This window comes from Pithys albifrons, chromosome 4, assembly GCF_047495875.1.
Source record: "Pithys albifrons albifrons isolate INPA30051 chromosome 4, PitAlb_v1, whole genome shotgun sequence".
NCBI lineage: Eukaryota > Metazoa > Chordata > Aves > Passeriformes > Thamnophilidae > Pithys > Pithys albifrons.
This window is the reverse complement of record NC_092461.1, coordinates 13,937,724-13,960,130: the sequence shown is the minus strand read 5'-3', so window position 1 is coordinate 13,960,130 and position 22,407 is coordinate 13,937,724. Positions and strand designations below refer to the sequence as shown.

The following is a 22,407-nucleotide window of genomic DNA, read 5'->3' as shown; positions in this document are numbered from 1 at the left end:
GTTTGTCTTGCTGTCAAGACTTTTTGTTAAATATTTCAGTTTGGTTAACTTTTAGGTTCTTACTCTCCAATTCATCTTCAAAATATTCTACCTAGTAGTTGTTAGTCTTTGAGTTGCTGTGGCAGTGGAGAAACATAGGTTAAAGCGTGCAAAATGCAGGCACTACTGACTGCACAGTCAGTGAAGATGTTAAGTGTACCACTCTGGCTGTTGTGTGAAGGTGACTTTGTCTCTGAATGACAAGTGTTGTACACATGATGGCAAGTCTTCAGTCCACAGAAGCAAGCTGGCTGATTCACAGGGTCAGTCAGGAGCCATTTCAGCCCTGCCATCTCCCACGTCCGTCATTTCCCATCTAATATACCTGAGTTTCCTGTCTGCCTTACCCCCACCACCCTGCTGCAAGAGTGGTCAGTGCAGCACTTCTCCTTCACGTAGCCTTCTGGCTAGAAATAGCTCTGGTGGGTTGGAAATTGGTCAGTGGTCCTTCCCATCAGCAGAGCAGCACCAGTTGCTCAGGTGTGTGCTTTTTCCTGTATGCTAAAACAGAGGGACAAAGGGTATAGTAGTGACTTTTGTCACCATTTGCCCATGTCCTGGTTGCACAGTTTACTCTTGACCTCTTCATTGTTGGTTTTATCCTTCACACTCTTTCTGGACTCTCTAGTTGGTATTCAGGCTTTAGCAGGGTTTCAAGAGCCTCTTTTTAAGGGTGAAATAATATTTAGTTTTAGCTGTTGCCATTTCCCGGCTCTGTTATACCATGTGGTGATAGTCCTGTGATGTGGTTTACTGGTCACTGGAAAGTTGACATCACCAAAAGCATTTCATTCACAGTATAAGATTTTTGTGATGAATTACAGGCCTGCAAGTGAATAACTGGAATTGCAAAGCTGTGACTTGCGTACTGCTTTGAGTTAATTTTTATCAACAGTGAAGACTGTCCATGAAGGAACTCTCACATTCAATGTGATTAGTTAAGTCTTTAATATAGGACTCCTCATTCCTCCTGTAAAGCCAGAATTTTAAAATTTTCCAGAGTTGTTCATTATGCACACTACTGTTACGTGCCTCAGTAGAGTGCCTGGAAGCACCAGCCACAGACCTGCACCCATCAAGAACCATTCTTAAATAGTTTTTTAGGCAAACCTCTATAACTGGTGATGGGCTGAAGAAATCTTGAGTTTGCTCAGCGATACTGCTGAGCCAAATCAGGTAGGAAGCTCTAAGGCTGCAGACACAGAGTCGGTACCTGTGAGAAGAGACGCAGTGGCTCTTATTTGAAGAAGCAACAGCAGACGACTGCAGAGGCCGTCTTAGCTGGATACCAGGGTGCTGTGCTTGCAGGGGCTACTTCAGTTCAGGAAATGTTGCTCAAAGCTCAGTCTTCCTGATAAAGGCAAATAAAGTCTTTGCTCTAAAGCCACAGGATTTTTTTAGTTCTACAGCAGGTAAGTCTAAAGACCTCAAAATCAAGTGGTTTGAGTAAACCTGGGCTCCAAAGTATAAAGAGCAAACTATGTGTGCAAGGCAGGACAGATCATAGTTGTCTCTCCCACAGGTACTTTGATGGTGTAATAATAAATGGAGAAAAAAATGTGCTTTGCTCAATGAAATTATGACAGACGATTTGAATACTGTCCAGAAACAACTGCACTGAGCAAGAAGGTGTCATCTTAAAAGATAGTTACACCCTCATGTGTCTTGTTGCATCTCAATTTTTGCCAAACCCACATTATCACTAATGAGCAATCCTCATTGAGGCCTCATGTTCTTGTTCAGAAGTGTCATGGGAAAAAGACTGTGGAAACTCCTAACCTTGTTCTTCCAGATTTTTTCTTTTAAGGGAAAAAGGCCCATGCAACTATCTTTTTTGAAATGCGAAGAGTGAGAAAAGTAATTTTAGCATCCATGACACACAGCTTCTGCTGCTCTCTGATTGCTCAACAGCACAAAGAATAAATATTTCCTTAAGCCTGAGGCCAGGAATCTGAATGTGGTTGGTTCCGCCTTTAGAAGCACCTGTGTGTGTGTTTTTTTTGAGGTCTGAGTAACACAATGGTACTTTTTAGCACTGTCATCAATGTTCTCCAGCCCTAAAAGCACAAGCACACTCTTGCTTAGCGTCCTTTTCAACAAATAGGCAAGAAAAACCAAAGCAGAAAAGGCTGCCTGCAGCTTGACAACAAAATACAGTCTTTCTGCAAACCTTGACATGGGAATGCCTGTTTTTCCAATGAAGTCAATTGTGCTACTCATGTGCTTAAAGGTAAAGAGGTGTTGATGTATTTTACTGAACTGGATCCACCAAGCCTGGAGGAGGTTTGCCTTTTTATTGCTGGACTATTTCCCTGTCAGATATACTTGTTCTGCGGTAATGTTAATCAAACAGGAAAGCTGCCTCTTTCTTAGGAACTGGTGCAAATCTGTGTGCTTTGCACACTTTTGAAGTGACATGGAATTTACCAGGATACCTAGACCTCTTTGAAGCACTTGTTTGTGCACAGTGGTGGGATTTAATGGGCAGCTTCATCAATAGCAAAACCATTAAAAGAATGACCAGGCTGGGGTTTGTCTCTTTTTAACCACTTCAGGGAAGGTTGGTACTTTCTCATTCACTGAGGCCTGTTCTGTCTCTAGGTAAGAGGTTGATGGTGTCCAAGTCACTCTGACCCACAGGCCAGCATCCAGTGAGAGGAAGGATGTGTTCCAGGGGTTACAGAGTGAACTTGAGTCTTGGGAGACTTGGTTTTGTTTCCTGTCACCTCTGTAAAGCCAGCTGGCCTCTGAGTGCAAGTTCCTCATCCGCAAAATGAATTGCACTTCCCCATCTCAGAAGGACACATTGGCGGGAATGTGCTGGTGATGGTGAAGTGTGAGGTCATGGTGCTGCCAACAGCACGAGCACTTCTCAGCCCCCACAGGAAGCTGATGTACAGTTTGGGACAGACACGCATAGCCCCCTGGCAGAAGGATAAACAAAGGATAGCCCGACATCAAGGGGACTGTGTTAGCAAACAGGCTTGAGATGGCTCCCACCCCAAGAAAACTCCACGTTGCTTTGGTTTCCCTTCCTGTCCTCTCTTCCCCCAGCTTTCATGCTCAGCAGGTCCAGCCAGTCCATACCAAAATCCCTCACCTTCACAAGTAGACTGGGCTCACATGGAGGTTGGCACATGGATGCCGGAAGCCTTGTTTTGATGCCATTGAGCATAAATCAACAGAGGGAATATTGCAGCTCTGTGAATGCATTGGCTTGAATGAGAAATGGGAGGACATGGTCACAGAAGAGATTGCTTATTGACATTGAGCATAGATTTATGCAGCTGCAGCTGTGAGCTATACCATAACAATAGCCCTCATTATATGATAAAGCATGGGGTATCAAACAATTTCCAAAAGGCATCCGAGCAATTACTCAGCTCCCTTTGCCTTGGGACCAGGGCCCTGCTGCTTCTCTTCAGGAAGAGCTGTGATTCTCAGAAATTGCTCTAGACCCTTTAGCTGAATGCTATTTAGGAGATTTGCATATCCTTCCCTAAAAAGGATTACTTTTCCTTATTTGATACTTCAGTAACTTTTTAGTCTTTTTGACTAAAAGAGGAACTATTAAACTGGAGCAAGTGAGGAAGAAGAGAACATTCTGTGACAAAAAGCAAGTGACTGGACCTGCTGTTGATCTCATCATTTTTGTTACCGTTTTGCATGGCTGGGTAGGCAATCAGTTGCTCAAGACCAGTTGCTCTGCTGCTTGGTCCCACAACGTCACCTCAACCCCGTGCTGGCCAGCCTAGTGTTTTAGCAGATGACACCTGAAGTGCGTTACAGAAATAGAGCTGTTTCAAGTACAGGAGTGTTATCACCATTTCCCCTGGGACACTGAGCGGTATCACTGTTCAACTGCCAGGCTGACCTGGCTTTTCTTTTCCTGGATTGCCTCTCGCCTCAACAGAGCTGACTGTTACCATGTGCTGGCCAGGATTCCCAGCACAAGCCATGCCCCGAAGCCTGGCTGAGGGACCTGGGCTGCAGGTGGGACCTCAGTGTGTACAGGCAGCTGAGAGCAGGGAGGGGATGCAAAAGCCCATGAGAGCCAGAGGCAACACTGCTACCTAGATGCCCTCTCATGTGCCAGTTTCAGGTGATTTGGGAGGGTTGTTATTTTTGGGTTTGGTTTGGTTTGTTGAGACACAAAAAGCTATTGGCTTAATTGGATCACCTTTCTGGATGGCTGCCTCACTTCTATGAGACCACCTCTGCAAGACACAGCGAGAGGCATAAAAAGCTGCCAAAGTCAAGTTCAGTATTTGCTGGGACTAGTCAGGAGTATTGTGGATTGCAGCAGGAAGCTAAGTACTTTTTTGGGAGTATAAATCATTCACCTTCCTATTTTGCTTAATGCTCTACATTGAAACTGTCAGTTGCCCAGGTCTTGATATGAGCTAATTTCTGTGGAAGAGACTACAGAAGTATCTCTATGCCATATTTTTTTCTTTACAATTATTTTAAAGTTGTAGATTTCACATAATAGAGTACTGTAAGAAAACGTTATGTAACAGGCCAAAGGTTCATGACAAATTGCAAGATGCATTATTTATTTGTCACTTGGCTCTATTCCAAGTCCCTGTGCATACAGCATGAAGTACATATGTCTACAAAGCACCTTTGAAATCATAAATGTTGGGTAACTTTATGGCTATCAAAAGTCGATACAGAAGAAAAGTTTTTCTTCCCTCTGCCACCACTGTGACCTGGTAGGTCTGTAGCTCTCCAGGTATATTGGTTCTCATGTCATCTCTTTCCTTCTCTGCTCCAGTTGTCACTACAAATCACTCCGCCATGTGAAAGTGAACAACACTATGAATACTCTGGACAGTGCTGCACAAAGTGTGAGCCAGGTATGTAAGCACTGACTGGGCTGTACCAGCTGGATAGCTGAAAAGCTCATTAGAAACGGCTCTGTGGGTCAGTGAGGTGGCTTGTTCTTGAGACTCTGCTAATCTGTTGGCATATTCTCACAGGTGCATGACTTTAGGCTTATGAGTGCCTTCTAGTGCAGGATTGGTCCTGCTGGCCTCAGCAAAAGCCACAGCAGCTATTTTGTTGGGATAGCACTCAACCACTGTGGGAGACAGAAAGCAGCTTGATTCTCATGCACATAGGTAGGACTGCTCCCAGGCCATCACAAATGTTTCATTACTACACTAAATGGGAGCCAGATTGACAAACTGTAAAGGTGCGGGAAGAAATGATGGTCCACAGCGGTACATCAGTGTTAGTCCAACCGGTTATTTTTCCCCTAAACTCCTTAGACAGCTTTGTGCAACTTCTAGGTGACCTACTTGTCCTTTTCTCAATCACAGGGAAGTATTTGTCTGCTAGATGCACTGCTACTTCTGATAGTGTGTGTCAGCCATGTGGCCCAAATGAGTATATGGATGTCTGGAATGAAGAAGATAAATGCTTACTACATAAAATATGTGATCAAGGTGAGCTGGTCATACTGCAGAACCTTTAATCCAAACCAGTGAAGGCTGAAGATGGGAAAGTGGATCTAGGGAAGTCTCTTTGTTCAGGTGCCCAGCACTCGGAGGCTGGGCTTGCAGAAGAGCCTGGTGGAAAGGGAGGTCCCCAGACTGCAAAGATTCTGTGCTGAGTACCATAACCTTAGTCTCTGTGCTGCTGATAGTGGTTGTCTTCACTGGGACCATGTGAGTTGGTCTTAAAGGTTGTCCTTTTGCTCAGCATACTATGCATTCACTTCCCCTAAGGTGTTTGTCTCAACCTTGCAAAAAGCTACATTTATTTTCTACAGCAGCTATAAGGAAAAATATTGTTCAGGAGTGCAATTGGTGAGGAGCCCCATGCTGATTGAGGGTCTCCCATGCTTCCTAAATGACACCATTTCCTCTAATATGAGTAGTTTTGCATCTGACATTCAAGCAAAGCAAGTAGGTAGAGCAGGAAGCTCAGAAACTTGAGGCTTATTATTAGAGATATTTTTACTCCCATCTGCTTTCTCTTTTAGGGAAGGCTTTGAGAGAAGTAAACCCAGGGAACAGTACATTCCAAAGGCAGTGTGCTTGTACAGTGGGCTACCACTGGGATGAAGACTGCGACTGCTGTCAGCGAAATACCATATGTGCTCCAGGATTCGGAGTCAAGCCTCCTGGTAAGAATACAGAAAGGGCAGGTACGAAGTGGAATGTCCAGCTCAGGCCTATTGGATGAGGCCAGCATTGTGTGGGTTGTGATATTAAAGAGGTTGCTTTAGACTCTCAGATGACTGTCAACAGAAGATGCATATCTGCGTTGTCATTACTACTGCATATAGTCCTCCTGGACTATTTACATTTTCAAGGCTTTTACCTCTATAGTTTAAATATCACATGAACATGGCAGTAGTTGCAAGGTGTTCAGTACGTTTCTAATGCTTGCTGAGGTGTCTGACTGTAAGCCGCTAGGTTATGCATTGCTCCAGTACTCAGAGAAGCACTCCTTTGAGGGCTGTCCCTGAGGCTGGATTTGCAATCTGTTTTTATCCAGTGACTTTTCTTTGTCTTTTTTTAATGTTATAAGCAAGTTAGAAGTGATTAGCATCTTTCAGACAGCACACATACTGTGTTTTAGCCTGCATTCTGTTTTAGATGGCTAAAATGAAAACATTTATTACAGGCATTTTACTTACTCTTAAGTCTGATTGAAAACAAAACGCAGGTGTTTTGTGGGTGGAAAATACACAGTAAAGTTCAGAGTTGTAGTGAACACTGGAAACGGCTGCACCACGTCTAAGGAACCCAAAAAAAGCAGCACGTAATAGAGTAATGGAGGAAGAAGTGCTGTGTTATATTGTGTGTTATATTACAAAAACTGCAAATGACTCCTGGTCATTTCTCATTTTGATCATGTGGAGAAGTGCTCAGGTGAGACAAGGGGCTTTTTGCTGCTGACTTGTGACTGTCATTGCTGCTCTAATGCAACCGAAGGTCCACTCTTCAGGAAAGCTTTCAAGAGGGTTGTGGGAGGAGAATGGAGTAGGAGGATGGGGAGCGTAGTCACCTTCTTCTCGCTTGAAAGGAACTCACAGAAACTCAACTATGAAATTTTTCTTCCTTTAGTGCAACAGGACAAGGACACAATGTGTATACCATGTCCCAGAGGCTACTTCTCAAAGGTCTTTTCATCCACCGATGAGTGTAAATCCTGGACCAAGTAAGTCCCCGTATCTTGTAAGAGGACCATGCCAGCCAGAAGGCAGGGAGAAGCTTGAAGCTTGGGTGACAGCATTTCTCAGTGGAGTGTTCCAGACTGCCTGCAGAGTACACAGAGCATCTCTGTTGGCTTTGCAGTGGTGGAAACATCCTCATGCTGAAGCTTGAATTCTCCTTAGAAGACAGCAGGAGAGAGCTGTAACAATGGAGCTGCTCAACTGGCACATCAAAAGAAAATACCTGATGTTCTTAAGGGTGGAGAAATGTTGTACATTACAACAGAAAGTACTGCTCTGCCTAAGTGTAGAACCCACAACAAGCTTCCTCTTGAGAATGTAGCCTCTTTGTCTTTCTTTTTTAGCTGTACAGCTTTAGGACTGGAAGAAATTGTGCCTGGGACTGACAAGTCTGACGCAGTTTGTGCAGAACAGACAGTGCCTGAGCCATCGGAAGATGGTACGTGTCCTTGTACAGATTTGTCTGAAAGTAGCAGGGAGGAGGTGGAATGTGATTACTAGGGGTTTTGGCTGGCTTAAATCCATTCCCATTGTGGGTGACTCTGGGGAGAGCAGTTGTAGACCAAGACAGAGCACTCGGAAAATCCCACCTTTAAAAATTACTTTAAGCCTGGGAGCTCTAGGGCCTACGTCCACTCCTAAGCTGAGGTTTACACCTCCCACTAAAATTGCATGGCAAGCAGCATTGCTGTTACGCCCATGACCTCCATCACATGTACAGCTCATTCATTTTTTCAGCTTGCTGATCTCCATACACACATTATTTGTATAAAGACCAGCAGTTTGTCTCCATGCTTATTTTATAGCAGTGAATACAGTCTCAGCTGAGTCTCTCTCACATATTCCTTCTTACCTACTGCCCATTCCCTTCTCCAATGTGGATATGGTACCAAGTATGCTGCTTGCCCGGCACGCAGTGATCCATCATAACCTAAGATAAATTTTTCCGCTGAATTCTATAGTCTTCATGAGATGTGTATCTTCTATCCCCTGAGTGAGATGATGGACAGCCTGTGGTCTACTGGTAGCTTGCAAGGTAACATTCAGGGGAGCGTGGCCAAATCACACCTCTCTAAGAAACCAAGGCCCTGGTTTTTATGGAAATGTCTTGGTACCAGGTACCTTCGGTAAGGGAGCTATTCTTATTACAGAAACTAAAAACCAAATAGGAAGGAAACAAAAAACCTCTCCCATAGAAAGCAGATAAAATGAGCAAAGTTTGTCATAATGCTGAGTCCAAGCTGCATATTGATGGCACAATCTTTTTTACATCCTTCAGGAACAAACAGGATCTTATACATGTTGATTGTCATCTTGTTTTTTGTGACCCTAATTGGCATTGTCATTTTCATCGTATACTACAAGAATAAGGGAAAAAAGCTAACAGGTATGCAATAGCTAATAATATTCATAAATGTGACAACTGTGGCTCTCTGTGTGCTCTGATTTCATGGGTAACCACTAGGTTAAAAAGCTCAGGAGTTATACTGGAAGTTTAGTGCTATCTCGATGGATGTCTATTTGGATATATTTTACCTGGTTCCAATTCCTTTCCTCTAGGCAGGCAGCGTATTACAGCATATTATAGGCAGCATATTACAGTGTGTTACACTGACCCAAGGGGTGGCCACCTTAGGGTGGACGCGACCACAGTGTGGAAGGAGGGGGATTGGTGCTGAGGGCAAGGGCTTTCAGAGCAGCATGGCTGCTTTACACCCCATGGTGCAGCAGACCCCTTAGCCAAAGGGAAGCAGGGACAGACATAGGTGTTTTCACTACCTCCTGTCTTCTTTCTCTTACTTTCCCTCCTACCTAAAAACCTACATCTGGAGAGGTTAAAATATGGATTTCAAGACAAAAACCTGATATGTAATTGAGAACATGATGGAGGCAATGTTTTTAGCTGGTGGCTGACATTTTGATAAGATATGGAAAAAATACTATAAGGAAATAGCATAAATAGTAAAAGTAGAAAAAAGTAGAAAAATTCTACCAAAGACATACTAGATAGCACTGGGGTACTGAGTTTATTATTAATAGAGTGGGAATACTTTTATTCAATGCTATGTTAAGCCCTGTGTCTCCTTAATGAAGGACATACCTTCTATTGCTCTGTTCATTTTTTTTATTTCCCCCTAAACATAGAAAGCTTACCATCATCTCCTTTCCCAGTTTATGAAATGTTTTGGGAGCAGTGGAAGGGAAGACAGAAGTCCTCCTTGTAAAGTATATTTCAGCCTTTGTTTTAGAAATAGGCTGCCTCTGCCACATTAAACATGGGTTGTGCTAAATCTGGAATTTCTGGGATAGGCTGGAGGAAGTGATGACTTTTCTCACAAACCAAATACTTAAAATGCAGAGCAGGTTAGAGGGGAATGCAATTTCTTTGACATTTCTATTGCCCTGCTTCTCTGCAATGGCAGTCCCTCATTGCCTTTGCATGGTGAATCCTGCTAACCTGAGCCTGGGAGAATTGCAGGCTCCAGAAGAAGCTCTGCCTGCTTGTGAGCGGGTACTGATGGTAAATGTGCAGACATAACATCAGAGGAACAAAGTCATTGCTGGGAACTGGCACTGACTACAAAGCTGATCTATCTTCAGACATACAAACCAGTGTAAGCTTCATATGAATATGAGACCTGAGCCCTACGAAGTCCCTGAATGTGTAAACAGAAAACCAAAATTGCTAACTTATAAGTGGCAGTTACCATAAAGCATTTTGGACTTAAAGCTTTTCCTTGGGAGATACTCCAAGGAAATTGGAATGAGTTTGCCCGTTAAGCATACCCTGATTAAGTAGAATATGCTATTTTTGAGCCTGCCATCCTGTGGTTTCAGTGGCTTACCCTCTTCTCTCCATGCTTCTCACTCCTGTCTGGGAAGGGCCCTTGGGCCATCCATGTGACTTCTCTTGAAATAGACCATACCACTGCAGGCTGGCTGCTGTTGGGCCAGTCATAGCTTGGTGTGACATATGACCAGGAAAGAAACCCCATTTGATGTGGAACACAATTTAGCCGTGGTCTATTTTAGGAGTTTTGAAACATTTGTTCCACAGAAATATATCCCTGTTTCAGTTACAATGAATCCTCAGCTAGACTGATACTGGGACACTGGAACAGTCAGTAAAAACAGGCTTGCTGTTTTTATTTCATATGGTATTGCAGATTGTGAATGACTGTGGGTGTTTAGGTCTGTGGTTAACTTCAGTGCCTGCTCTATGTTACAGCTACGTTTTTTGTTTTCCCTACAGCAGATCTACAGAACTGGGCTAATGAAGTGTGCAGCCAAATAAAAGGAACAAAGGTAAAGTCAAAGACGCTGGCATTTTCTCTTTATGTTTTGCTTATGACACTCCTGACACCCCTTCTGAAGCATGATAATGTTGGCTAGAAAACAAGTTTTGAGTTCCTCAAAAAGTGCTCATAGGTTTGGCTTTTTCGGTTTGGTTTTCTGTAAATGTGAGGCACGTGAAATCACTGTTTACAAATAGCTTCTGAACCTGCTCTCTGGTTTCAGACAGTTTTAACAGAGATAAAGGTCTCTCTGATAGTTAAATATTTATGAGGAGGAAGTTAATCATGAGCCCACTGGTTGCTGAACACCTGAGACTCTGCCTAGGAGTAAGTCTTTCTAAATCCTAAGAGCAGGGAAAGCTTCAGCTGAGTTTGCCCCTTGTTACATACCAGAGTGTTCACAGGCAAGAAACCTGGATTTGGAGCAATGTCAAGAATGTCAGGCTGGAAGAATGTAGGCTGGAAGAACACCAGATCCTATCCTGAAACACTCAAGATAGTGGCAGTGGCTCAAGTTCATATGTACAACCTGCTTCACACCATGGAGATGGACAGAGTTGTTTCATGTGCATGCTGTCCCCACCACCCCTTCTAGGAGCTCTGCCTAGCTTAGTTGAAAGAGTCAAACTCCACTGCTAAAAAACCAAACAAGTTCATATCAAACAAACCCACCTTTTCAAGCAGGCAGTTCCTCTTTTGTCTCATCAGTGTTCATGCAACCTGCTGCCTTGGTTCAGATCCTCTGGAACAGAGGCAGCATTTACACTCTCTCTTCTATCCTGGAAGAGCTAAACAGACACTAAAAATTAAAGGTTCCCAAATACCTGTCTTTGAAACACAATTTACATGAACTGAAGGAGACCCTTGAAGTATTTCCCAATCCTTTACTGTGGCAAGTGAGGGCGGTCTCATGTAAAGGAGAGCACTCTGGACTCTGAATCCCAAGGTCCTGAGTTCGAGTCTCAGTGGGGGCTGTCTCCTGGCAGTTAAATGCCTCCCTGCCATCCAAATGCATCAGATTTTGGATGCTAAGCAGGGTCAGCCCCAGTTAGTATCAGGTGCTATAGACAGCCCTGAGGACTTCACTGGCACTGTCCAAGCTCACTTGGCTGTGGCAAATGGACCTTTGGACTTGAACGGTGTGGCCAGTTCTGTGCACCCTGTGCCTCACCTAAAAATTCCACTGCGCAGGCTGGAAGGGCACACCCACGTGGGGAGAGCCCTTCCCAAATCTTCGTTCCCGAAGTCTGGCTGTACATACTGTGACAAGTACTGACAACATGCAACCTTGTCTGTGTGACTTCTTTTTTTCTAGCTTGTCTCAGGCCTTCTGAATCAACCCAGGTTCTTTCTGCAATCATTGCTGATATGTAAGATTTAGTCTCCAGTAAGGCCTTCACAGATCAACAGAGCTTCAGATACATGGCTAATACAAATCAGTTAGCATTTAGTTGGGTCTTTCTGATTGTCCATAAGGAACAGCAGAAGCTAGCAACTCTTGTAGATTTATTAACTTTTCTTAAGTGCACTCATAAGAACTAGGAATAGTCTTCTTACAAAATTAAATGTTATTGCCTCCCAGTCCACCAGGTCACCTGCTGAGACCAGCATTGCTAAGTCACAGTTTCACAGCAGAATAGAATTACACTTCAAGACTCAAATACAGCAGTGCTGCTCAACCTCAGCAACTTTACACAGAGATAGAACCATGATCTGCCTTTTCCTTCTTTGTCTAGAAAGTAACTTTTTGCTGATCTCTTTATTAAAGACCTTTGAATTTCTCTTTCAGGAGCATCCCAGAGATGCATTTGTTACTGTGAACATCACAAATACTGCTGTCCCCCAGACCTCTGAAGGGATGTGTCTCCTGGGCCCCTCTGGCTCTCCAGTCCCGGGAAACTCATGTTGCCACAGTGGTCCCACTCCTTGCAGGGACAGGAAGCCCAGCACAGAGCCATGTGAGGCAGCAGATTTTTCTGTGGGAACTGAGACTGATGATTACCATTTCCCACCAGTTCCCATGGAAGATGAATACATGGATAAGGATCTCAATAACACTGATTATTTATCTTTACTAAGTCGAACTACCAGTAAAACCGTGTCATCATTTTCAGAACCAATGGAGGCAGGGGAGAATGACAGCTTTTCAGGGATTGGGAGCACAGAGGACATATCAGTCTCTCAAGGCTTTCACCCTCCATCCAACACAGATGGGGCACAAATTGCCATGGACCATCTTCTTCAGAAGTCTTGCCAACATGCCCAGAGTTGCCTGAAGGAAACCGGCAACAAAGACACAGATCATTTTGCAACAAACTGTGACTCAGAGAAGATCTGTGTAAGGTGTGGCATTGCATACAGGGGGTCTTCACAGAAGTGGAGCAAACCCTATTTTGCTGCAGCTGACAGTACCTTCACCTCCCCAGAAACTGGCTCCTGTACACAATGCACCTGTGGTTTGAATTTTCTCTCTGCTGGTCAGAGCACTTCAGGAAGTGATCATGGTTTGGAAGATGCATCTTCAGATAGTACCAACATGAAGTTCCAGAACACAACCAGAAGCACATCAGGTACACACAGAAGCACTTCAGGGACAAACAGCAGCACTTCAGACCTCCCTTCAGCATCTGGTAAGCCCATTAGGCTTGACCCATACACCATTGTATAGGATTATTCTCGGTGCTAGATCAGTAGTATTGAGAGGATCTGATTTAGGAGACGAATAAAATGATTGCCCTAAAGCTCATCTGAAAAACAAATCTGAATACAAACCAAGGCCATTTAGTTTGTAGTGAATTCTGCAAATAGTATGAACACAGTGAGGGACCATTGTCCTGCCCTGATCTAACCAGCAGTGCAGAACTCATCTTCTGGCTGTCACGGCAGAGGCCAGGTAGTTCTGTTAGCAGGTGTGGGTCTTGGAGAAAACTTAGAAGTAAGAAAATACCAGGACCTAGAGGCTGAGTCAAGGAAGGGTGGATAATGCTCAGACAGATATTTTCCGTTCAACAATCTGCATGCACATTTTTGCTAATAGGTTTAATTCCAGTTACTTTTATACAGTGGTCAGGGAAATTCCAGCTGGAGCTGTAACCTGTCGGCCACAGCTGGATCTAAGAGATTATGTACAATTTTCTGCTGCTAGGTCTTTCATTTTAATTTCATCGGATATGAGCATTCACATAAAAATAGTTTCATACAGACACTGCTTCTCCATACACAGGTGCTTTGTCCCCTAAACAAATCTGAAACACTGATGCCAATTTACTGTCTACAAATTTATTAATTGAGTAAATATATAAAAATCGTGAAATGAAAGCAGGGGAAAAATGTCACTGACGCAAAACCAGCAGAAGGGAAGTTATGAGCCTTGTCTGGATGAAACCTTCTTTCCTCTAATTTTTTTTCAGTATAAAAGTCTGCAATCTGCCTGTCATGTGTTATTAGTAATTTTAGATTATAATCTCTAAAAGTCAGACGTTCTATTTTTATTTATATCGATGCACTGCCAAGTATAATGACACCTTAGTTTTGAATGGGACATCCAAGTATTACTGTAATACCCACAGCAGTTGTAAGCTGTTGTCTTTCTTTAAAACCATGTCAGGCCTTAAATTTTCTTACGAAGACATTCTTGTCAGTCTGCCAAAGCCCCAAAACAACACACTTGAAGGCCCATCCTCTCTCAACATGCATGCCATATGGGAATCTGAAAGTGTGTACTGTTCATCTTCTGAAGAGCACAAATTCTTTCAGCTGCTTCAGTTTCCTGAAATCCTGACACAGTTTCACTGTCTGGTCTGTGCAAAATGCAGCAGGAGTAAAGAGAACACAAATTATCTTTTTTGTTGTTGTTGGAAGGTGACTCCTGAGGTACAACCGAAAGTCAAAGTTGTATTTGGTACTGCTTTTTTTTCTAAATCTGATGCAAAGAGAAAGACAAAATATTAAGGAACAACAACTGAGCAAACAGGAGAGCTTGAATTTAAGTGGCATGCTAGAAAGTGCCATCTTAGACCTGCAGCATAATTCTTTGTATGAGATTTTAATTGTGTCTGTGCCTTCAGATATGTGCATGCTACAGTGCCATCTGGTGAAACCTGAGCACAGATACTGTGTTTCTAATCTGCTTTTTAGGCACAACTGCCGGAAGGTGCTGACTGAGCTGTGAGCACTATGAGAGTGTGGGTTAGTTAGTCTGTAGCTAATGTGTCTTGCTGGCAGAGTAATTTCTCTGTCCACATAATGTCTGTGCCCTGCTGACAACGCCTAGTTGCATGAGGACTGGGCCAGGGTTTAACCATAGAGTCCACTCCAAAATGGAGCTCGGCCACAGTGGGGCTGCACGTGGAGCTACATCAGCATCAGTCATTTTGCCAGGCCTTGTGAAATGTCCAGATGGAATAACTGCATGTAAAATAACTTTCTGTAATGCTTCTCAAAGCAACTAAGTCACCAGGCTTTGCACACAGTCATGCTAAGACAGAAGGGTACAAAAGAGGGTCAGTGAAAAATGGGAAGGAAAAGGAAACTCCATAAAATTTTGGGTTTAGTTCCCTAAGACTTAACGTTATGACAGAACTGGCAAACTCTGTCCATCCTGTGAAAAACCCTAGAGGACCAAAGTGAACCTCTGGCCAGGTGCCACTTGTAGGGGTCACATGGGAGAGGAAGGTAAGCATTCAAGCAGTCTTTTAAACCCCCCAAACCAGCCAGAACATAAAGTCTTGGTTCACGTCCACTTTCAAGTCCTGTGTAGGGGCTACAGCACAAAGCATGAGTGCAGGCAGACTTCGGTGACTCACAGTAAGAAATGGTTTTGCAGAGCCTTTCACTTCCAGATTCCAAACCAGCCTGGTTTGGCAGCAACAAACAGTTCTTACCACCTAGAGAATATTAAGTATCTCAGAGAAAATTACTCACCTGCATTGTCCCAGTTCTTAGTGAACAATTATCACAAAAATTAATTTGTCATTATAATTAATATTATCAGGTAGTCTGAAGAGATCAAAAGGCTGAAACACTGCAGAGAATGATGCCTTCACTCTGAAGGCATCCCTTAAGCTTTTCAGGTTGGAACCACCTCATTAGTGCAGTCCAGGAAGCTCTTGTGCCCATTTTTTTGGAGCATCAAATATCCTTTTTTTTCAGCATGATGTCTTCAGAAAGCACTGAAGATTTGCCAGCCACATTCGTCTAAAGATTATAAATGTGTTAATCTGACTTTTTTTATTTCCCTCCCCACTGCCACATATATTTCTAAATTCTTGATCTCATACTGAGCACTGGTAAACTTCACAGCACCTCCTATGAGTTATTTTTGTACTCCCATTATGCCCAAGAGTTTTGTTGATGGCAAACAGCCAAGCGGAATCAAACACAGGGGGAACAACCAGCGCAGAAAAACTCCTTGCAGAGAACATTCTTATGGACACCTCATGTTAATCAACAACACTTAGAAAGAAAGCAAAAAGCTTGTATACTGCTGAAATAAATAAGATCGTTTAAGGAGGGTCTATTAGAAAGATGCCCGAGTGCTACCCAGGTCTGGTTATGAGCAGGCACAGGTCCTAACTCTGCACAGCTAGGGCCCAGTGTCATTTGCTGATGTGCAAACAGCATTTTTCTGGGCTGGGCCACACTTAGCTGCAGTGAAAATGGGAATGTCTGAAATGTTAAGGAATGTAATGAGGAAAGATACAAAATCAGGTCAGTCAAGTAATGATTAAGTGCTCAGCAGGAAAAACATTTCTTAGGAAGATATTCACAGGCTAGGAAGATTTTGTTTACTTGGTTTCTTCATTTTTTTTGTTTTGAAACTTTAACAAGTTTGTTAGTTTGATATTGAAAGTTTGTTCCCAGATATTTTCTTTCTGCTCTAAGGGGAGTTTTATTAAATTGGCAAAGCCCACTCCTGCTGGCACTTGAGTCAGCCACCCATTCCTTGAAATGGCAGAAAGATTGAATTTATACTGAAAAAATCTCTAACCACAGACAGACTGACTGAAACTATAACTGCGTTAGGTTACTCTAATATAGACTCAGTCTTCTTACTGGAGTTGGCATATATCCAGGTAAATCCAGGAGGGTGCTAGATGAATACCAGAGTGTACCTATATGGAGGATCAGGGAAATACAAGATAATCATATAAGCTCCATGTCATTTGGACACTGTGTGACTGTGTGATCTGATGTTAAGCCTTTCAGTATTTATTCAGTAAGCCTGCTACCTACCCCAAATGATAGGATTGATTGGGGGTTTGTTTCCACTTTGGTAAACAGTGTGATTTCTGCGACTTTAATAAATCTCATTATTAGAAATAATGACATCACAAGCCACAGACAGAGGTAGGTTGGATACAGCCTGTGCATCAGGCAGCACAGGGAACATGAGATCCTCCCACTCTCTCTTGCTTCCGAGAGAGAAAATATTTCCAAGCCTTCCAGACAGACTCCCTGTGTATGACAGACTTTGTCCTGAGGAAACAAAAATGGAAATAATGAAAAGGTCCAGTGGAAGGCATTGATTATAAGTGCATCCTCATGTCATGGGGAAAAAAATAATGACACGAGTAAAGCCACCACAGCAGATTAGGTTCACTGCACTAAGTGTCCACCTTGTGAGGGGAAAATATTAATCATGTCTGTCTTCTTTTCTCCTGCTTCCTTCCCTAGGAAATGTGACTGGAAACAGTAACTCCACCTTTATCTCAAGTGGGCAAGTAATGAATTTCAAGGGTGACATCATTGTTGTCTACCTTAGCCAAAACTCTCAGGAGGGAGCAACAGCTTCGGGGCCAAGTGAGGAGAATGTGGGCAGCCCTGTGCAGGAAGAAAACCTCAGCCGCTGTGAGACTTTTGCCGGCAATGCCCAGCACTACAAGGAGAAGTGTGCAGAGCTGCAGGGCACCTGCCTGGCCCTGGGGAGTAGGGAGCCACGGTGGCTCGATGTAGCCCTGGCCCAGGAGCATGGCCCATCCTGCAGTGGGCAAGCCTCACAGCCAGTGCAGGAGGAGGGGAAGCTGGGACACTTCTCAGAAAAGGTGTTGAACTGAGGGGAAACAGTGTGTTCGCTGTGGGCCAGGACACTGACAGCCAGCCCTCGACAGGGTTTGGGGCTGCTGCCACGCTGCAAAATCCCAGGTGTCATGACAGACAAGGGAGACTGTTGCTGCCCCTGGTGTCTCATGGGTAATTTTATAGCTGGAAAGGACCCTTGTGACATACGTGCCAGCGGTGGTGGTGCTCTTGCGAGGGAGTTGACCGATGGGACAGGTACGCATGTGAAGCTTGGCACACTGCCCCTGTTGCAGAGACAGTGGCAGGGCTTTCTCCTTTCCCCCATGGAGTGATGGTCTCCCATAGTTGAGATCCTTCAGACTGGGGACTATGTGAGGAGGAGAGCCCTGCTGGTCAGCTCCCGGAGAGGGGACAACGTGGCAGAGGACTGGACTGATGGAGGTCCCCAAGGCAGAGCTGTTTTCTTTTTACAGCCAAACTGTACCCATTTTGCTGGGTCTTGGTGCCTCTGGGCGTAGAACAAAGCTGTGGTGCTGCTGTTGACCTTTGTCGCCCTATGGTGATCTGGCTGATGGCATCAGCCCTTCCCATCTTTACCCAAGGAAGCCCACGCTCCAGTCTCAAACTAGTGCCAGAGCCAAGCCCTTTATTAACTTGTGGGTATAGGTCTGTGTAACGCTGCCCCAAGCAGATGATATTTTCCTGAAAAGCATATCAGATTAATCTCAGGCAAAGAGTATTTATAGTGATCCTGATTCACCTCTGGCTTATTGCACCTCACCAGAGGAGTTCAGACCCCTGGAAATGAGAGTGACGTGTGCCTGGTATGCTTCTGCAGAAATAACATTGCTATAGTTTGAGACACATTGCTGTTAGCAGATGGAGGAAGGATCTGTGATAACAAGGTATGGCTATTTCCTCAGTGACAGGAGAGGGAGCAGTTACCTAAAGATGGAGAATTTGGTCAGGGTCAAACACACATTCCTTCATCTGCCCAAACAATTTTGTCATTCCCTCTGATATTTTCATTAATAAGCAGAAACTTATTTAGGTAGCATGAAGCTATTTTCAGAACTTGGCCTGTATGAGCTGAAGTCAGAGCATAGCCACTGTCACACTGGGAGCTGATGAGCAATGTGACAAAAGGTTTGGCATTAAAGAATAACAGCAGTTGTATTTAGAAGAGTGTCTCAACTACCCAGTTGACTTTGGTTCAGGTGTACTATCCTTCCACCTCCTCCAGCAGCCACTGCAGAGATAAAGGTGAAGAGAACAGAGTCTCAAAGAACTCCCAAGGAAAAAAAGATTTTTAATTATTTCCTGACAAGGGGTAGTTTTCTGACATTCTCCTGCACGTGTGAGCACTGCAGGAACCTATGTGCAGCCTGAGCATTCAATTCAGGTGGTGTCATGACCCGCTCCTGGGAAGGGGACAGGGGTAACCTAGGTTGTTACTAATCATTCCCTTTGGAGTGGATTAAAGTGAAACGACACTATATAATCGGTGTTTGTTTAACAATTCCGTGTAATGTGACACAGAAGATAACCTTAGCAGGGGGGGTGGGGAAGAAAGACAGGAGAAGAGTCCAGGACATCAATGAAAAAGAAGAGATGAGTAAAGATGAGAAGGTTACATAGTCACCGCCCCAAGGTCCAGCGTTGCATCTCAGCAGTCCTGCAGGCCATGGTCTCCATCTGCAGGCAGCAGGGGCCAGGAACAGAACCCACCCAAATTCCCAAAGTCACCGGTCCATTTTATACCCTCAGCATGCCTTTTGGACCTCCCTCTGAGGCAGGGGGTTGTTTTCCATGAAGCAGTGTCGCCAGCTGGGCTGTGAACCCCTATAGGGCAGTGCAACGGCTCTTGCCTTTTCAGGGCTGACACCTTTAGCACTGGAGGAAGGGATGGGCCCAACTGCCCATCAGGGGTATAATGCAAAAGTCAAAAGCCTGCAAAGTCTCTTAGAATGCATAAATCATTAACTGTTTCAGTCTCTGAGAGGAGGGCAAATGCTGTGCTTCCTGCCAGGCAGCAAAGGGATCTCTTACCTAGTGTAGTTTTGGCTTCCCAGATGAAACAGGTCTCTGGTAGGGCTCCTTCCCAGGAAGGCTTTAAAGCTGAGAAGTTCACTATATTAGCTGGTCTGTTTGCAATAGTAATGCTCTGTGAGGGAAGAGCACCTATAAAGCTGAGAAGGTGACCACTGCATCATGATGAGCTTCTCATGCATAAACCAAAATGATGGACTTAGCCCCCTTCACCTCTCAGAATATTTCTACATTTTTTATGGAGCTGTGATGTAAAGGTCAGTACAGATGTGTTAGACACTGTCTTGGGTGGCTGACAAAAAGGGCGCATGAGCAATCAGTCTCACCTCTGTTTGGCCTTCAGAAAACTAGACTACCCTAGCCTAGACTCAGCCAGACAGGTAGATTGTCCCATTCAGTGATGGCCCAAGCTACCTCTGCCTCTCAGAAGGTGCTTAACGAGGCTCTCTTATCTGTGGTATTCCTGCTGGATCTTTTACAACCTCTTTCTAGCTGCTTCTGGAGAAATTCTGTATCCCCAAGGCACTGGTGCAATAGGGACAAGGAAGCAGAGCCATCATCAAGCAAGGTGGTGCAGGTATTTTCACACTTTATCCTAATTTTTTCAGTTGTATTTTCCTGGAAAGCATTCTCTAGGACATCAGTCCTGCTGGCAGGTATTCAACCAGCCCCATTTACAGGGCAGGTGGGACTGAATTCTTGTGCTCATTTCTGGGTAAAGAACCTGTCTGAAAGTCTGTCTCCTCCTCCTCCCTCTGGAGCTTCTTTCTCCCCTTGGTTTGTAGCCACCACCAGAGAACAGGCTCAAAACCCTCGTTTGAGAAGAGACAATGGGAATTTACTATGTGTCCTCAGTGAGTACACATTTTTCACTCGCTGAATTTCAGGTTCCTCCTGAGGAAGGATTGAAACTAGGATCATTAGCAAGCATGAAGAAATGCATCCGATATGGGAAACGTGATGAACCAACAGATCCAATTCTTTTTTTTTACCTCCAGAATCTACCCAAAAGTGAAGAAACAATATCACAGCCATGAGCATGCTACTTGTTCCCTGGCTTAGACATGGATCCCAAAGGGACTTTTTTATCCTCATGATTTCGTTTGTCATCATTTTGGAGCTGGGGCTGGGTTTTAACATCTATTTGTACAACAGGGACCTATGCATTGGGCACTAAGTTGAAGTGTTCTGGCTGCTATTGTAATACACATAATGAAAATCTCAAAGATCCATTTGAGAAAAAGTGAAGCTTTTATTTGAATTAGTGGGAAAAATAAAATATATTATTATATGCATGTGCCTGCTTTACAAAAAGAAAAAAAAGAGCCAAACATGACTATAAACATATTCTTGGTTAGGCTTGTGTAACATTTTTTGTATATGGAATTGTTTTAACAAGAACTGCTTCCCTTCCGCAGTATGTTCCTCAGTGCACATTCCACACATGGATGGAACCAAATAGATCTGGTGTGGTAATGCTTTATTAAGCACTGATTCCAACACATTCCTTAAGTCTCCTGCTGCACAGCATGCATTTTTACAGTATTTTAGTATGAGGAGTCACATGCCATATCTACGGTGTATACACCAGGTGTTCTTGAAACTCAGCCACTTCAGACCTGGAAGGACAGCAATAATTCTGCATATAGCCATGGGAAAGCAGGAGCAATCTTTTGCTCGAGGGCACCGGAGCAGTCCTTCTTATCCCCATGAAACACAATAGGGCATTAAAGATCAATACAGATAATAACTGCTATTAATCTGTGTACTTGGCTATGTGTACACACAGAGACTGGAAGTAATTCTGCAGGGCTTACAGCATACCTGAGAGTAGCATGACTGAAATGTCATTTCTACTTGTCCATTCAGGTTCCCTTCCTTTTATCATATTGATGGTATATGAGCACTCACACCTCTGTGTCTGTCATAAAACAGAACCCTACGGAACATTGTCTTTGTGCTAATTAGGTCTTTAATAGAGCTACAGTTTTACCAGATACCTCCATTCAAATTAGGCAGCAGTGCCCTTTCACCATCCCACTCACCCACTCCCTTCTCCTTAAAAATAATCTACAATAGTTGGAGAATTCACTTCTGCCAGCACCGTGGCAGACGCCAGCATATACCTGCATTTCCCCTTGCTCTCACTTTGTTAGTGTGGTTGCTTCATTTTTCCTTCTGCCAGGCATCAAAGTTGGTTGTGGCTTCTTAGTTGATTGTGTCCTCTCTGCAGCAAGGTTTGTTTCAGTCTTGCCTTTAGGCCCCTCTGCACACTTTTCACATTGTCAAACATCTGTTGTGTTGTAAAATGTGAACATACATGAGCATGAACTTAGGGGGAAAATGCTTTATTACAGTTCTCTCTGGCTTATGAACAAGGAAATGACAGCATAACATTAAGGAGCCGTGATGAGGTAGATGAGCATGCCGGAATGTCTGACTGGATGTGTTCTAACACTGCCTTTTTTCTTCTCCTTCTTCTTTTGGGTAGCTGGATTATGGTTTCTTTGTTTTGGCTAAGGATAACCACAGCCCTTCTTGTTCATTCCTTAGTTTCCCTGACTGCTTTATCAGTTCTTGAACGTTGCACTGGTTTTTACTTGCATCAACGTTGACAGGTCTGTTGCATCATATTTCTATATTGGCAGTCTCATATTTCTATGCAATATATGCAGATAATCATACATGAAATTGCTCCTGATTTCAGCTTCACAGGAAACTGCTAGAAAGTTTTCCAAGGAGAGCAAAGATGCTCAGGAGGTTTTGAGACCACCTGTACAAGTGGGGCATACACTAGTGAATGGGACTTGGTGG

The 22,407-nt window shown here is 43.9% G+C and overlaps 1 protein-coding gene across 2 annotated transcripts in view; it reads left to right on the top strand.

The window, feature by feature from the left end:
• TNFRSF11A (TNF receptor superfamily member 11a) overlaps positions 1–20,884 on the top strand; it is a 28,401-nt gene extending 7,517 nt beyond the window's left edge. The window contains exons 3-11 of one of the 2 annotated variants that reach the window (XM_071553515.1): positions 4,817–4,898; positions 5,364–5,489; positions 6,029–6,172; positions 7,119–7,212; positions 7,573–7,667; positions 8,508–8,615; positions 10,482–10,534; positions 12,314–13,154; positions 17,200–20,884. In XM_071553515.1, the coding sequence (XP_071409616.1) occupies positions 4,817–4,898; positions 5,364–5,489; positions 6,029–6,172; positions 7,119–7,212; positions 7,573–7,667; positions 8,508–8,615; positions 10,482–10,534; positions 12,314–13,154; positions 17,200–17,579 (1,923 nt within the window). In that variant the 3' untranslated portion in view covers positions 17,580–20,884. The remainder of the gene's footprint in view (positions 1–4,816; positions 4,899–5,363; positions 5,490–6,028; positions 6,173–7,118; positions 7,213–7,572; positions 7,668–8,507; positions 8,616–10,481; positions 10,535–12,313; positions 13,155–17,199) is intronic. The other variant, XM_071553516.1, reaches the window with a different exon arrangement.
• The last annotated feature ends 1,523 nt before the right edge of the window (positions 20,885–22,407 follow it).